General features: G+C 52.2%; 1 protein-coding gene across 2 annotated transcripts in view; it reads right to left on the bottom strand.

The window, feature by feature from the left end:
- Nucleotides 1-17,664, bottom strand: part of BMP7 (bone morphogenetic protein 7) — an 88,618-nt gene that overhangs the window by 53,515 nt on the left and 17,439 nt on the right. For both annotated transcript variants that reach the window (XM_059039176.2, XM_067012538.1), the window contains exon 2: nt 2,658-2,850. In XM_059039176.2, coding sequence (XP_058895159.1) covers nt 2,658-2,850 — 193 coding nt within the window. The remainder of the gene's footprint in view (nt 1-2,657; nt 2,851-17,664) is intronic.

Raw genomic sequence — 17,664 nt, 5'->3', positions numbered from 1 at the left:
CTCCTTATCAGAAGAGCAAAGAGGCACACGGAGAGGATGCCAGAGCCGTGTCACAACGGAGGTGGAGATGGGAGCGGTGCAGCTGAGGGCCAGGAACGCAGTCGCCGGCCAGCACCAGAAGCCGGAAGAGGCAGGAAGAAGCCTCCCCTGCAAATTTCAGAAGGAGCACAGCCCTGCTGACACCCTGATTTCAGGCCTCCGGCCCCAGCACTGAGAGAGAGCACATTTCTATTGTTTCAAGCCACCTGGTGTGTGGTGCTTCGTGAGGGCAGGAAACCGGTACACCCCTCACACAGAGGTGAGACGAGGTCCCTGCCCCCCCGTGAGCCGGGCTGCTTTATCTCAGCCGTTTAGCAGCAGCGGTTGAATAAGCAAATGGCTGGGCTCCCACGGGTCTCTCCAAATGCAGCGGCTTCTGCGCAGCCCACCCGCACCGCGAGGGAGGTGCTTGCACGCCAGGCCCGTCTCGCCCGTTGCTGGGTCTCCGCGGCTCTTCCCGGCGCGTGGAGCGGAGCGGGCGCGCACGGCAGGCGTGGGGTCGAGGGGTGGGGTGCCCGGGGCGTCAAGGGCGGGGCCTGAGGATGCTCCAGTCACGAAGCAAGCTCCCGCGCGCGTGAGGGAGGGGCCCACATCAGCAGCATCCCCGCTGACCCCAGAGACCACCGGCCAGGCAGGGCGAATGCCTTCCTGCGTGGAGGACTTGGGGGAAGAGCTGCACAGGTGACACCAGCCAACCCTTCCTGCCCTGCTCAGCCAAAGCCCATCGGGACAGCTACATTCCTGAGGTTAAACCTCTGGGTGGAGGTTTCTGAGGCAAGTTTGGGGAGCCTGCCAGGAGGCCCTGGGGTGTGAACAGGGCTTGGCTTTCGCACAAGTGGACCGATCGAGTGCTACTGACAAATAGCCTCTGGGTACCCGCCTCGCCCCCAGTTAGTCAGACTCCGCGAGAAAAAAGTCAGACATGTGCTCTTGTTCAAGAGTCCCGGGGGATCTGTCAGTCAGAGTACAGAGCAAACCTATGTTACCCTGGGGGACTGAACTCAATGCTTCTTATTGAAATTGGGTCTGGGGGCCAGGGTCCAGCCCACCAGGGTGAAGTGGGGCACCTGAGTGCCTTTAGTAAGATTCGGAGGTGATTGCCAAGGCTGTCTGCTGCCCGCCCCCCCTTCCGAGCCACACCCACATTCCAGAAAGGTATCATCCCCTCAGGGAGGGTCTGCCATCCAAATTTAACCCACACTGAGATGCCATGTGTCACCCAACAGACAGACTAAGACCAAAACAGTCCAATAAGAGCCCATGCTGGGGAGCATATGGGGCCACAGGCCCCCTCTAAGTGGCTGGCAGAAGTATAAATTGACATAACCGCCAAAGGGAGCAGTGCAGCAAAATCTATCAGTCACCAATGTATGTGCCCCCGGACCCCACAATTCTATTTCTAGAACTATATCCGACTGATAGACTAGCACATGTGCTATACGCCCCACCCACACCGTCTAGAATTCGGAAAAATCGAGAATCCACCTTGTGCACGCAGGAAACTGGCTAAATACCTTAGAGCACAACCCACACGACTGGAGACGTGTGGTGATGAAAAGAACCAGGACGCCCCCTGGGAAGGGACATGGAAGGATGGTCAAGGTTTAGTGATGGAAGTAGGTGCAGGAGAGACTCTATGACGAGATACCCTTTGTGAAAAGACTTAAATGCACACATATTTGCTGATTTGAGACAACGCAAGAAACTGGGGGCAGAGGCAGTTAACGAAGGCAAAACACTGGAAACACTCAAGAAAAGCTTGGTTTTCTTAGTATTTCAGAGGACCTTCCAAATGACAGTGCTTGCCAAGCCAGGTGCTGAGAGCCGCTATGTCCCCAAATGTGCTACGAGGTCCCCTTTCCCGCTGAAGGCGCTAGGACAGCCCAGCAGAAGGGGGCGTCCACGCCACCTTTCTTCCGTTACGAGGAGTGGCAGGCAGTGCCAGTGGGAGCAGAAGTCCAACAGCCCGCCACGTCCACAACTCCAGCCACCAGGCAGCACCACCTCGGGACTGCAGGGTGTCCCTGTTAGAAGTTCCAGCCCATGCTCTCAGCCTTCCCACCTCTCAGAGGACTTTGAAACGAAACGGAAGGGTCTCAAGAAATTAAAGTCCTTCAACACAAGCTTTTGGTTCCTGACCTCAAGACTCCTGGAAGGCTGAGAGTTCTCTGCCTGTTTATTTTTGATTTGGGGATTTTTCTCCCCTAGCATTTCATTACAAATGGCCACTTTCATCGGTGGCCTGACATCACCTGCTGGGTTTCAGTGATGAATGGGAGAGAGGCAGACCGTCAAAAACGCTTCTTCCTCTTCCCCGTCCCCTTAAACACAGGCTGACCCAGACTACCCATGATTACCCACGGGGGCCACCCGATCCCAGGCTCACCTGGCTGTCCCCTATTCCTAACTCGATCTGCTGACGGTGATAGTTTTAAGAGGTGGAGACATACACCATACACCATCTCTAAAAAAAAAGATACTCTGTACAGGGCCTGGCACGTGGCCGGTGCTCCACGGCGGGGAGGAGTCACAACCAGTCTGGTCACACCCTCTAGCCACCAGCTCCTCTGTACCTGAAGAAGCTCAGGACCTCTCCCAGGCACCAGTACAGCACCCACCTGCCCAAGTGCTCCTGCAGCACCTGGTAAACGCTGATCCGGAATGTCTCGTTACTGAAGTGTTCCCGGATGTGGTCCTTGTAGATCCGGAATTCGGCTGCAGTCACCGCTTCCCCTTCTGGGATCTTGGAAAGATCAAACCGGAACTCCCGGTGGTGGTAGCGTGGGTGGAAGAACTCTTTGTCGTGTTCCACTGGAAAGGGGAGAAAACACACATCGGCACCAACAGCTCATTAGTGACTGGGTTTCACTCTCCCAGCTCAAGAGTCCAAGCATCTTGCCTAAGCTGGACAGAGACTTGCCCAGAGCCGGTGACCCCTGGTGATGACTGCCCGTTCCAGGCTGATCTGCAGCAGACTACAGGTCACAGGCTCAGACCCCGTGGTCACCGTGGACAATAAGAACAATGAACTCTGCATCAACTTGCTGGGGAGAGTGGGGTACCGACCAAGTCATCCCAGAGGCCCTGGACAGGCTTGGGTTCCGGGGACTCAGGCCTGGGCTCAAATCCACACTCAGCCACTACCTAGCTGGGTGGGCTTGGCCAATGCCAGGTAAGCTATCCAGGCCTCAGTTGCCTTATCTGAAAAATGGGAATAATACTCTTCCTTCGCGGGTTGTGAGAGTTAAGTGATCTAATTCACATAAATAGTTTAACCACTGGAAGGGCTGGATAGCTGTGAGCTAGAGTGTAAACATCACCCTTACTACGCCTATCGTGGGTTACCTTAGGCCAGTGGTACTCAGCCCTGGCTGCGTGTGAGAGCCCAGCGGGGGCGGGTAAATGTCTAATAACTGGCTCTCTAGGACCCGATCTGCGGTGTTTGCCAATTTTCATCTTGGAAGATTTCAAGCTACCAAAGTGAAGTCACTGGGGGGCAGACTGGCACAAAGTGGGCTCCAGCAGCCCCTGCCCCTCTCAGAGCCAAATGAATCATTATCTTTGGGGAGGGGGCCCAGAAACCTGTACTTTTTAAAGCACCCCAGGTGTCTCTAATAGCAGCCAGGGTTTACAAGCACAGCCTTAGACAAAAAGCAGAAAAAGAGGTGAATGGCAGGGTCTTGGCAGGGAGAGCGGGGAGTTTGGAAAAGGACTTCAGGACAAAACAAGGTAAAGGGACCAAGCCCTTCTCCCTTATACTGGCCGTGATACTAGACTAAGCCATTACGTCCACTTCACAGACGCGAACACCAAGATGGATATTAAGCCATTACGTCCACTTCACAGATGCGAACACCAAGATGGATATAAGTCCAAGAACAATGCTTCTGGGAGTGGGCCCCTGGTTCCCAAGGATCACGCATCCTTCGGACTAACAAGGTGAGCGCCTTCGGTGTCGCGAAGATGCAGGGAGGCCAAGCCCAGGTGGGCCTGCAGCATCTGCAGTTACCCTTCATTTCCTGGGAGATGCAGCCCAGTCTCCACTTCCTGCCTCGGGGGTGGGGAACCGGAGAGACAGGGAGGGAGAGCACAGCCAGCTTGGCCAGAAGGGAGGAGGAACATGACCAGCGAGCTTTGAGCTCCGCCTCCGCCTCCGCTTTCGGAGCTTGAAAGCCCTCAGGCCGGGTGGGTTAGGGCTGCCACAGGTACGAGCAGGACGGGAATGCACGAATGCCTTTGAGGAAGGAGGTTCACAGCACCGGCAGCCCAAAGGCCCTTTAAAGACCAAACATCTGTTTTAAACCTTAATATGACCGGCCCAGGGCATTTCCACTTTGATTTATGGAGAAGATGAGGGTGCAGGGTCTACTGTGGCACAGCCTCTACAAAGTGCCACCCACTGGGGATCAAGTGAGCCTCGGGAGGGGACCCCAGGGTAAGGGGGCCTCCATCACTAGGGAAACGCCCCGGGCCAGTCTTGGTCACCCTTCTGGCTCATTCAGCCCTCACGGCACCCTAGGAGGTGAGCACAGTGCCACGGCGGTAGGGGCAGGGGTGCACCTGAGACCCGAGAGGCGTGGTGCGGCCTCCCAGGGTCGGGGGGCTGGGACTCAAACCGAGGTCCCACCCAACCCGAGGCCTTAACCACACATCTCAGTGGCAGTGCTGACAGTTCAGCAAGGCGAGTTCCTTTGCTTGTCTGTCAGAACGTCGTCACCGCATTACAACATACGTGGTGTACGTGCACAACCGTAGGGGTGCAGTTCAGTGAACTGTCACCGTGAACCCACCATGGACCCTTCTCCCAGATCAAGAAACAGAACATCCCCCGTGCCCCCTTCCTCTCCCCCCAACTGCTCAAACCAGAGGTTAGTTTTGATAGTTTCTGAACGTTATAAACAGGGAATAATACAGTATCTATTCTTCTGTGCCGGGCTTCCTTCACTCAACAGCGCTTGTGCGATTCATCTGGGCTGCTGTGGACGTTCATTCCTCCTCGCTGCTGTATAATATTCCACAGTTCGATTACAGCCCTGTTCACGGATCCATCCTACAGGACGCGGGCATTCGGGTAGCTTCCGGTTTGGGGCTCCGAGAGCAGTGCTGCTGTGCACATCCGGGCACCCGTGTTTCCGGGGGGCGGGCACACCCAGCAGTGGAGCTGTGCGTGTTCGCTATCGCGCCCGAGCACTTTTCTGTGCAGGGGGGGCGGGGGGGATGGAAGAAGACAAGTCTGTCCTGCCAAAGACGTGGGCGCTGTCTGGGGAAGACTCCCGTTCTCCTCGGGTGCTTTTCTGCAGGGGACTCTGGGTGGGGGGCCGAGGGGAGGCGACAACTCCTGAGGAGAATCCCTGCGCCCCAGCGGGCAGCCGGAGGGTGCACCCCGCCCCCCTCCCCCGGGCCCGCTCTCAGTGAACTCAGCCGCGTCGCCCCCAGCCCCAGCACCTCACCCAAGCCAAGGTCACCAGAGACCACCCACAACCAAATGGAAAGGACACCCTATGGTCACCGTTTTGCTGGACCCCCAGGTAGCAGCAGCCAACACGTGGCTCCTCCGGCCTTCCTGCAGAGCCCTTTCGCTGTGAACACTTAGCTGTCTCCCGCCCACCCCACCCCCATCCTTCTGGCCGCTCCTTGAAACATCCCCTTAGATAGTTCCATTTACAGGAGTTGACGTGCAGCTAAGGAACATCAGGAGTGCCCCCCCCCATGCTGACAGACTACACAGATACAGTCTCCATTTCCAACCATCTTCCCTTCTCCCCCAGCGGAGCCAAACCCCCAAAGGCCACAAAGAACCCCTGAGGTGTGCGACGCTTCAATATTCAGCGAGCAAGCCTGCTTCGTGCAGGAGCCTCGGGCACAGTGCCCGGGCCTGAGCGAGACCCCGACAGACCCCGGTCCCCCTGCTCCCAGCACGGGGACGGACCACGCCTCACCACAGCTCCTACTGGCAAACACAGCCATCAACCCGAGCAGGGAATGGGACAGTGGACCCCCAATTTACAAATGAAGATGGCTGAAGAACCCAGAAGTGCACAAAGGCACGTGCTCCGTGACGGTTCTCGCATTGAGCACCGTCAGCCGCCACATGATGGATGCAGGCGAGGCAGGATTGAGCCCCATTGGACAGATGAGGAAACTGACGCTCGGGGAGGAAAGGTAACCTGCCCAAGGCCACAAGTTAGGTGAGGGCCTGAGCTCTGAAACCCCACTCTTGACCTTTACACTCCCTGGAGCCGGGTGGCCTGAGTTCAGATCTCAGCTGTGCAGCGCTTGTGGTCTTGGCCCAGTTACTCAACCTCTGTGCGTGTCCCCTTCCTCCAGGGATATAACACTGGTCTTTTCTCATAGGGAAGATGACAGGAGGCGGCACTTACAACAGTGCCTGGCAAATGGGAAGTAATTTGTATTGGTCATTTTTACAGGGCCTCTGCAACAATGAGCTGTAAGAGTGACAATCAGTACAGAAAAAATAATATGTGCATGTGGGTATTTACATAGTTCAGCTATGATAACTTTATTTGAAAAAAATGTCAATAGATCAAACAGAAATGTTTGGATAAGCGTGACATTAACACAGGTACAATCACTAAAGTCACAGGCAATGAAGAAAGGAAACACTGATATATAATCACAAATATGGTTTGTTGCAGCAGGTGTATATGTAACTTTTTTAACGTGTTAGATAAAACGTATCTTAACTGCTAAGACAGTTAAGATATCAGGGTTATAAGGTTTCTTTTTTTTTTAAAAAAGATAAATGGCTGAAGTGTCCAACTAAATTTCTTGCAAACATTTACAGGCTCTTTGGCATGGCTTCCTAAGTGAATTTCTTTCATTAATCATTTTAAGACAAAGAGGGGCATGAACCTTGTCATTATTCTGTTCTTCCTGAAACCTACATAATCTTGTGATTTATCAAAGAAAAAACAGGCATTTTTTAAAAGAAGAGCAGGGACTAATTCAAAGTTCAAAGCAAATCCCAAATCTCCTCTTCCCAAGGTTTCCATTTTATATGGAAACCGCTCCACCGTGTGGAATCTACACCATGTCATTCTCAGGAATCAAGATGGCTTAACAGTCACCACTAAAGCAGATGGAAACATGCATGTATTTTAGGGAGAAAACTGTCTTCACACTTTGTTGTTAAATGACTGTAGTTGATTTACCCAAGACTCGAGTTTTGAAATAAATGTCTAGAGTTGATATCTCCCTGAGCCCATTAAGAAAAGCAACCTAAGGAAACCCAGAACCTAGGAAACCAGCTTTTTCTCCCACTGTCCTTTATATTCTAGAACACCACTGACTGAGAGGATTCACAGGAATGAACACAGGACTTTCATCTTCAAAAGATTTAAAAAGTCCAAACCCCTGAGACCAAAAGCTAAGTCCAAAGAAAAGAGATTCCAGAAAAACCATCCTGACAGCAACCAGCTTCACGACTGTCCCCAAGGCCGATGCTGGTGTCCTTCTTTTACAAAAGCCTGAAATAATAACCCCAAAGCTGGGCCTGGGAGGGCAAATTTTGGGCTGGAGGGTGCCAGTAAAGGGTAGAGGCAGGTGGAACAGGAGGCCACTGACCTGGGTATCCCCTCTCATGACCCTCTGACATGTCAGGCAAGACCTCTGCCCCACATACAGGTCAAGCCTGATCTCCAAGCATCGCCCAAGAGCGTTTGCCCTCCTCTCAGCACCTTGGATTTCTCTTCCCATTTACAGTCACACGATACGTACAAGTGTGCCCCTCCCTAAGTTAGGGTCCTCTGCACAAGTGGATTACGATAACCAAAGGCAGCTTGCCATGCAGACTTGCAGAGGGCAGCAGGCATTTAAAGGGTACCTAAGCGGGGCTTCCCTGGTGGCACAGTGGTTAAGAATCCTCCTGCCAGTGCAGGGGACACGGGTTCGAGCCCTGGTCCGGGGAGACCCCACATGCCACGGAGCAACTAAGCCCGTGAGCCACAACTGCTGAGCCTGTGCTCTAGAGCCCGTGAGCCACAACTACTGAGCCCACGTGCTGCAACTACTGAAGCCCGCGCACCTAGAGCCTGTGCTCTGCAACAAGAGAAGCCACCGCAATGAGAAGCCCACAACGAAGAGAAGCCGCAACGAAGAGTAGCCCCTGCTCTCCACAACCAGAGAAAGCCCGCGAGCGGCAACGGAGACCCAACGCAGCCAAAACTAAATAAAATTTTAAAATAAATAAATAAAGGGTACCTAGGTGGAGGTTTCCATAGCCATGTTTTATAGAACTGTATTTAACACCCTAAAAATTAGGGGTGTGCCCCCCCGATATACACATACTGATGTGCATACATAATAATACACAAAGATAAATGAATACAATAAATTCTTATACACATGAGAAAAGAGATATAGAAGATGCAATATTTCTCCTGCTCCCTCAGGGTTCATTTCGTGCTGAGGCACAGCTCACTGTGATGTCACCAGTAGGTGCCACGTTCATCTCTTTCTCTTGGAGAGCTTCATCGTGGCTCTTGCAGTCAAGCCAAATGGTCCCAAGGGAGCCGCCATCTTGTTCCATGACCTACTTCTCCAGAGTTGAGGGATGGGAGGGAATGAGCCCCAAGCTGGGCCAAACACAAGATGTCTTTCATTTTTACAGGCACCTGGTGGGAAAGAGCCCCGCTTGTCTCTGCCTTAAACCCTAAGGATGTAATGTGGCACTCTGGGAAGCCACACCCCCCCGCCGTGCAGAAGAAAGCTGGCCAGTGAGGAAGAAGATTCCAGGCAAGGAGGACAGAGCTCAGAATTAAGGGGGAAGCCTTCCAGGCTCGATCCCCTGGCCTGGTGGTCCCCATCCTTCCTGAAGTTTGAGGTTTCATTTCTTCTAATTTGTGAGTCACGTGGAGACCCTTCAGACAAGTCCTGTGTAAGCTGATTAGAGTCAGGTTGCTGTCCTTTGCAACCGAGGCAGTTCTGAGCAAAACAATCGAGCCCGATTACATACACACCCAGAAACGGACGGTCAGGAACACCCAGGTAATAGTGGGGATGCCCAGGTGACCGTTTGCCGTGAAAGCTGCTTTCTTCAGACGCGGATAACTTCCAAGTATAAGATGACCCCCTGACCAAGACGTGGATAATTTCCAAGTATAAGATGACCCCCTGACCGAGCTCTGGGAACAGGGGCAACGACGTCTTGGTCATGAGCCTCCAGTGCCCCGCACAGCCTGATGCTTAGTCGGGCTCCATTAGGCTATTGGATTCAATATATTACTTCGTGAAATCCTCTTCTGGTCTTTAAGTCAACTATTTTATTGATAACATACATGCAGGAAAGCACACAGATCCTACGTGTTCATGAAGTTTGGTGAAATTTCTCAATGCAGACGCACCCAGGGCAGGACACAGCACATGTGTTACTAGCATCAAAGACACCCCCCCGGGCCCCTCCCAAACACCAGCCCCTTGCTCACCCCCAAAGGTTACCACCATCCGAACACTCAACCCCACAGACTCAGTCTGCCTGCCCGGGCCTTCGCCTTCTGGCTCTGCTTCCTTCACTTAACCGTGTCCGCGCGCACCCTCTGTGGCCACGCGGAGTGGTAATTCACTCACTTGTACTGCTGTATTGGACCCCACGGTATGAACAGGCCACAGGCCACTGCTGATTCTCCTATGGGCATCTGGGGAGTTTCCAGTTTGGGACGATTACAAATCGGGCTACAGTGAACATCCTTCCTTTTGGTGAACACAATTCTATTGTGTGAACACCTTGAAGCAGGACTGGGAATGGACAGACGTCAAAGATGGGTCAAGGGCAAGCATATGGAAGCGAGGGAAATCTAGAAGGGCTACCCAGTGCTGGCTAGGAATGCCTCGTGGGCAGGAATGCCAGTGGTGGATATAAGCACGGGAGGAAGAACTCCAGAGGTGAAGTAGCAGGAGAGAAAACACGTGTAGATGCAGAAAGCTAAACTTGAGGTGACCTGTGGGAAAGCCAAGTGGGAAATTTGACTGGACAATTGAATGTCCAGTTGGGGGCTGCTGAATTGCACTCATGCATCTAGTTTTGTGGGAAAAATGCACATCCAGTGGGAAAGATGAGCTTCGCCTCGGACCACTACTGGGGGGCTGTGTGGGAGATGGAAAACACGGCCACCGCAAGACCTCGGTCCAGGGAAAGGATCAGGACCAGAGACAGGCCAGATAAGGTGACCAGACGGTAGCCAGGGTCAGATAACAGGGATATAGGGAGACCACGCACGGGATTGGATCGTCGGCTGCTTAGAGACCCCAGGAAGTGGTAATGGTGGAGACAGCCGTGCAGAAAAGGCAAAGAGAGCAAGACCACGGCCAGCTGCAGAGGACAGACATTTGCATCGTGGAGGGGGGACTGTCAGCCCGTACAAAGCTGCCTTCATTCCCTCCTTGAGCCGGTCTCCCGGTCAGGGCTAGGAAGACCTGATAAACAGTAGTAAGCAAGTCAATGGCCCAGCTGTTCCTTCCAAAATTTCACGGTTTTTAGAAAAAGCTTAGTTAACTTTCCAGACCATGTGGTCCTCTCACTGTCCCCAAAAGATGCCGCCAAACTCTGAGAGAGGACTAAATATTTTATAAGCAAAGTGACACTTTCCAAGTAAAAGCTTCAAGTCCAGCATTAGAAGTCTGCTCTTTACTCAGCGTCCGGTTTCCCTGAGCTCAGACTGCACCATGAGCTCCAGTTATGGGCTGGGGGCAGACCCCCGAATGCCTTTCACGAGGCTCTGAGAACCAATCGAAGTCCAAAATATAACCAGAAACTGGAGCTGGGTTTTCAAAGACCCTTGACTTCTTAGGATCCTGTGGCCCAGCTTCCCCCCACCCTGATTTCACTCTGAAACTTTCACCCCAGGCTCCTTCCTGTCCTACGGGGATACAATTCATCCAGAAGGTTCTGGCACACGCCAGAATTCACTGGACCTGATGTGACCAAGGTTGCTGTCACTCGGCGATTTATGGCTCTGCGGCTTCAGGGATGTGAAATTTGATGACGGCTCTTCATTCATTCCAAGGTTTACATGGCAAGATTAAGGAGCTTGAAAAAGCTGCCAGAGGCATGCCATAAATTGGGAGTCCTAGAGAACTGAAGAGACATACCAACGACCCCAACAGGAAAATGTTCTCTTAATAACATGAGCGTTGATACACCGTGCTGCTCTTACAGAAGAAGGGAGACGGTCCTAAACATAGAGAAGAGCAAAGATGCATCGAAGTCTAACATGATAAACACTGCCAAGAAAATATTGCGGTGTCTCCTCACCTCTATTGCATTCATTCTACAAGTATTTCTTGACCGCCCGCTCTGGGGGAAAGAGCCCTCTGTTGACCTGCTAGAGGTGAGAGATGGATACAAGCTCACTTGGATTGCAGCTCTGTCACCTACCCAACCCCTGAGCTAGGTAACAGCCACCGTTTTAAAATTTTTATTTTTAACTGTGGTAAAAATACACACATAACATAAAATCTGCCATCTTAACCATTTTAAAGCGTACAGTTCAGTCGCGTTAAGTCCACTCACATGGATGTGCAGGCAATACGCAGAACTCCGTCACTCTTGCAAAGCTGAAACGCTGGCCCCGTTACACACCTCCCCATTGTGCACCCACCCCATCCCCTGGCAACCACCAGTCTCCTTTCGGTCTCTAGGACTTTGACAGCTCTCTGTAGCTTGTACAGTGGAGTCCCAGATTATTTATCCTTTTGCGGCTGGCTTATTTCACTGTGCCCAATGTCTTTCAGGTTCCTCTGTGTTGTAGCATGCTTCAGAATTTGTTTCGTTTTCAAGGCTGAATAATATTCCACTGTGTGGATACCTTACGTTTTGTTTATCCAGTCATCTGTCAGGGAACACTTGGCTTGCTTCCACCTTTTGGCTCTTGTGAATAATGCAGCTACAGATATGGGTGTGCAAATCTCTCCTTGAAACCCTGCTTTCCATCCTTTTGGCTATATGCCCAGAAATGGAATTCCTGGATCATATGGTACATCTACTTTTAATTTTTTGAGGACTTATCATACTGTTTTCCATAGGGGCTGTACCATTTTACATTCCCACCAACAGCACACAGAAGTTCCAATTGGTCCACATTCTCTCACCCCAACACTTGTTATTTTCTGACGATCTGTTTTGTTTTGATGGCAGCCATCCTAACGGTATGAGGAGGACGGGGACCATTATCAAAGCCCTCCCACTGGCCTGGATACCACATCACATGTGTCACACACACATCATTTCCTCGAATCCTTATAAAACCCCCACTCGGAAGTAAGCACGTGCATCGTGTCCATTCTACAGATGAGGGCACTGAGGCTCAGAGAGGTAAAGTCACTCGCCCACGGCCACACAGCTGGTCTGAACGCTTCACCACTTGGCCACAGTCTCTCCCTCCTGCCGGGAGCCACCGCCAACCTCTTAGCCATGGAGACGATTAAATAAAGACATCCCTGAAGTACACACCAAGCTCTCAGCACGCACGACGCAGTCACAACATTAATCTCCTTGAAAGCTAAACTCAGAGAGAGGGGACTCTGCATCCCACCCAGGTCCCTCTCTGGTTTGTAAATGTTGCTCCTGCTGGTGCTAGAGTCACCCCGAGGGAGGCCGACCGACCGCTTGAAGGTGGGTTGCAGCCTTGACGCGTCTCCCCATCCTCCCTCCCCAGCCCCCCAAATCAGGGGGCGGGGCCCCGCCCGGCAGAGGGCAGCACACAAGCGGCATTGTCTCCCCTGAACTGCCGCTTCAACTCTCGAACTTTCCACCAAATGCTTTGGCTGCCAGCGAGACCACCTGGAGCCCCAGCGCCGGGCGCTCCGAGAGAGGGTCTTCGGAGACACTGCCTCCTTGTCAGACGCGGGGGGCCGCGTCCCGAGCCGCGGGTGCGGAGGCGAGCCCGCTGGCGGCCAGGCGCTCTGTCATAAGCGTGGCAGCCTCGCAGATGTGGAGGGGGTGGGGCAGAGAATCGCTGCCCCGCGAGATGAAACACCCCTGCACAATGTTATCATTGTGAATTGAATGGACCAAAGGGTTTAGGGGATGGGGCGGGGAGGCGGAGAAAAGATGGGTTTAATTATCTCTAGGGCCAAAGCCAGTTGTTTGCCTAAAAAGCCCCAGACGCTGGTAGAGCTGAAAAGAAAAACAGGCTGTGTGAGCTTACATCAACCTTTCCGCCATAAATCGAGGCAGGCGTCCTTCACCCAGGGACACCCCATCTCCCCGGAGCGGGGGGGACCTAGCCCTCAGGGAACTCTGGGTCCCCACCCCGTCCTTAGCCAGTTGAAAATGAGGGGAAAGAATGGAAACTAGTTACTATTTCAGCTAAACTAGTGACTCTTAGCCAGGGGCAATTTTGTCCTCCCCTCCCCTCCCCAGGGGCTCTTGGGCAATGCCTGCATTCCTTTTTGTTTGTCACAGCTTAGGGAGCCTGTGCTACTGGCGTCTGGTGGGTAATGGCCAGGACACAGCTAAACATCCTACAGTGCACAGGACACCCCCCGACTACAGGGGGTGGGTCCAGCCTCAGCTGTCAACCACGCTGAGCTGAGAATCTGGGAGCTAACAGACACACAAGCCTCATGAGAGCCAGGCGGTTTCGGTCCCACCTGGGCTCTCAGTCGGCTGGGTGGGACCCCGAGCTCCGTGGGCCTCAGTTCCTCCCTCAGTAACAAAGGAATGGATTTAACTGGTCTGAAGTCTCCTTTCGCTTCTGTTAGGTTGTACCATAAAAAGTTGTGAAATTTCCACCAGTTTTGACCTATATGTAGTTCAACCTAAACTTGAATTCTACATCTGCACGGTCCAGTACGGCAGCCACTAACTGCATGTGTCTACTGAGCACTTGAAATGTGGCCGGTGTGGCAGTGTTTACATTTATTTCAGTGTCATCAGTTTAAATGTGCCCAGGGGCGCCTGTACTGGACGGCAGATACAGAACATTTCCATCACCGGGGAACGTGCTATTGGACAGCGCTACTCTGTAGCATCAGCGCACTGGTTTCTGATAGCAGCATGACGACATGAAGAGCTTATCACAAACCAGGGTCCAAATACGTGTTCTCAGAGAGACGGCGAGGTGCTTCCTCAAAAACAGGTTCCCAGTGTGAGAAATTCCATGGAAGTAGGGAGAACTTAATCCCGGAGCCGTGGGAGAGGCCTGGGACGGACGCTGGTGGCCCCTGGGCTCTCGGTTCCATCTGTAAAACGGGAATGACGACCCCTGCCCCGGTCACAGGGCCACCTGGGAGTTTGTCACTTGCTGAGTGACGTCAGGCTGGGTAATCATCAGACCCAACAAGGTCAGGGGCTCTGCTTCAGGCCCACCCGGTGCCAAGACCCCTTCCCCTCAGCTGAGCTGGGCCGTTCACTCCCTCCCAGCCGCCCCTCCCCGTTCATTTCCTTCCTAGGGCTTAAGGAAGTGATTGATTGGCCCGTTGACCTGTTTATTAACCATCTTCTTTTCTAGGTTTTAACTCCCAGAATATGACCTGAGAGAAGGCACAGGTACAGAACGTAAGAGGCTTGAACGTGGAGCCAGGCTGTGGGGGGGGGGGGGGGGGAGTCCTGGCCCTGCCACTCACGGGGCGCTTGCGCAAGTTACTCCTCATCTGTCAACTGCGAGAATGATGAGAGTAACACTCGCTTCACTGGGTCGGTGTAGGATTAAAACAGACCAGGGATCCTCAAGCTTCAGCATGTTCCAGAATCACCCAGGAGCCTGTTAAAACACAGACCACTGCGGACTTCCCTGGTGGCGCAGTGGTTAAGAATCTGCCTGCTAATGTAGGGGACACGGGTTCGAGCCCTGGTCCGGGAGGATCCCACATGCCGCGGAGCAACTAAGCCCGTGCGCCACAACTACTGAGCCTGCTCTCTAGAGCCCGTGTGCCACAACGACTGAGCCCACGTGCCTCAACTACTGAAGCCTGCATGCCTAGAGCCCGTGCTCTGCAAGGAGAGGAGCCACCGCAGTGAGAGGCCCGCGCACCGCAACGAAGAGTGGCCCCCGCTCGCCGCAACCAGAGAAAGCCCGCGCGCAGGAACAGAGACCCAACGCAGCCAAAAATAAATAAATAAACAGATTTTTTAAAAGCCACACAGACCACTGGACCAACTCCCAGTATTTGTAACATGGGAGATCTCGGGTGGGGCCCAAGAACTTGCACTTCTAACAGGTTGTCAGGAGATTACCGATTCCGCCGGTCCAGGGAGCCCACTTTGAGAACCGCCAGAATGGAGCCCGTCCGTGGAGTCCCTGGTGCGCAGAAAAGTCTTGAACGATGTCAGCTCTGATTATGTTGTTGTTCTCCACTGTTCCATCCACCATACTCACTTGCCTGGCAAATGGCAGGTTCTCAAGTATCTCAGTGAACCATCTTTAGAAACTTTCCCCCCGGGTTCCCTTAGGAGGTCAGAAAAGCCCCTCTCGGTCTCACTCAGCTCTAGAAGCAGCAGAGAATTGGGGTTGAGATGGGGCCCTATGGCCTGGGTTCAGACTCGGACTCTGCCAATCACCAGCAGTGACTCAGGACAAGTTAACCCATCTCTGGGAGGCTTAGCTTCCCCTTCAATAAAATGGGGACATGAAGAGTTCCCCGGTTATGGGACCGCCATGAGAATTCAAGAAGACAGAGGCCAGCGATCGTGGGACATGACAAGGACAAGCGCCAGACCAGAGCAGGCCCCGGGAGCGGCCGGGGGTGGGAGAGGGAGTGCGGCGGCCCACACACCCCTCCCCAGGACGGGAGGGTGCCTGCTCAGACCTTCCCCCAAAGCAGCCAGAGACTCCTGGGTCAGCTGGGCAGGCACAGCTGGTTTAAGGTATTTTAGAAGCAAATCAAATCGAATGAGAATTTATAATCCTTCCTGAGGTCTGCGTTCCATCAACCTAAACTCATTAGGCCAGAGCAGTGCAGGTGCAGCTAAGGAAGAGATTGTTGTGCGTTTCCTTCATGCTGGACTCCCATCCCCCTTTCACAATAAGAGTCTTCTCTAAACCCCATACTCGGAGCAAAACACTCATCACAGAGGCATCAGCGTCCACTTCTGCAAGTAGGACCGTAAAGAGATGTGCAGAAGCCGCCCCGGGGGACTTGCAGGGGGGGAGTTTGGTGGAAGCCAGCAAACTTCAAGACCCTCATTCATTTCACACTCACATTGCAACAAACTGAACTTGACTTCCCAAGCTGAACTATCAAAACACCCTTAAAACTGCATTTTTGTCCCTTGAACCTATTTCTGGTAAGTGAAGGAGAATCCGAGGTCAAACCAAACAATGGTTCTGAAATTACAGCTTGGATTCTCTGTTGAATGTAACCGGCCGAGCGGCAAACAGATTTCCAAAGTGAGTCTCCCCTGGTTTACGTGAAACAGGTCTAAGTGGGGTCATCTTTCCAAATAATTGGAAATGGTTGGTAGTGAGTTAAGGAACACTTGTACAATTAAATGGATACGGTTTTAAAACAGGCAACACTAGTCTATGGCGTTAGAAGACAGGATGGCAGTCGCCCTTGGGTGAGGCTGTGAGGGGGCTTCTGGCAGCTGGTCACGTTCTGTTTCTTGATCTGGGCACTGGTACCTGGGTGTGTTCACTTTGTGGAAATTCCTAACTGTTCTAGATTCGGGCACTGTTTTGTACACAAGTTAAACTTCAATAAACAGTTTTATTAGCAATACATATGGGCTGGCTTTATCCATCTCCAGTTGTACTCAAGAAGTATCTGTCACCTTAGTCCCCCTATGGTAAGAGGTACAATTTCATACCAGCTGTTTGGGGGAAAAGATACTAACACCTTTATCAATTTTAAGATATCTTGGTTTCAGAAGCATCAATAATCAAAGAAATGGGATATTATGCCTAAAGCACCTGATTGGGAAACGTGTATGTGGCATCCTACTGCCCTGACCTATGACCCTCCCGTTAGCAAGGCTGTTTATTCACCTGCTCCAAACCCATCCTTCAAGCCTGAGGAGCAGCTCGGGATCAAGTTTAAGAGGGAGGGCTCAGTAACTGGACCTCCAAATTCAAATACACTTTCTGGGCCAGCTACTTATTTCTCTGTGGTCAGTTTTCCCATCTCTAAAATAAGGAGGATAGTAATAGCTCCCACCTGAAACAGCTGTTATGAGAATTAAATTAGTAATACAGGTACAGAGGATAAAGGGTACGTAGCACATAGTAAGCCCTTCACAAATGTTAGCTACAAAGATCATTATTATTTTTATGGCTAACTTAGCAATAATTAGATTGTATACACACCCCCGACTCCCCAACCCAGCCACAAGGGGCCAAAGGCTGACTCTCAGAAACCTTATTTATGTAGCATGATCTACCTTCTAGACCCAGCCAATTCATGAATGAACATGTAATTCAAGCTAAGAGTCCCTCCCGAGGAATTTTATTTGGGTGCAGTAGCTCAACCAAGTCATCAAGAACTCAAGTTTCTTCCGTCTTTTTGCTCTGCCATCGCCTGCACATTGATGTTCAGTCCTTAACTTGTTGCCTAATGGTCACAAGATGGCTGCCATGGCTCCAAACATCACATCTTCACAGAACCACATTCAAGGTAAGAAGAGGGAGAAAAGGATAGACTGTTCTGTTTGTTCATCTTTCACTCATCAGG

Source organism: Kogia breviceps, chromosome 14 (assembly GCF_026419965.1).
Source record: "Kogia breviceps isolate mKogBre1 chromosome 14, mKogBre1 haplotype 1, whole genome shotgun sequence".
Lineage (NCBI taxonomy): Eukaryota > Metazoa > Chordata > Mammalia > Artiodactyla > Physeteridae > Kogia > Kogia breviceps.
The sequence above is the reverse complement of the archived record's forward strand: the minus strand, read 5'-3'. Positions and strand labels throughout refer to the sequence as shown.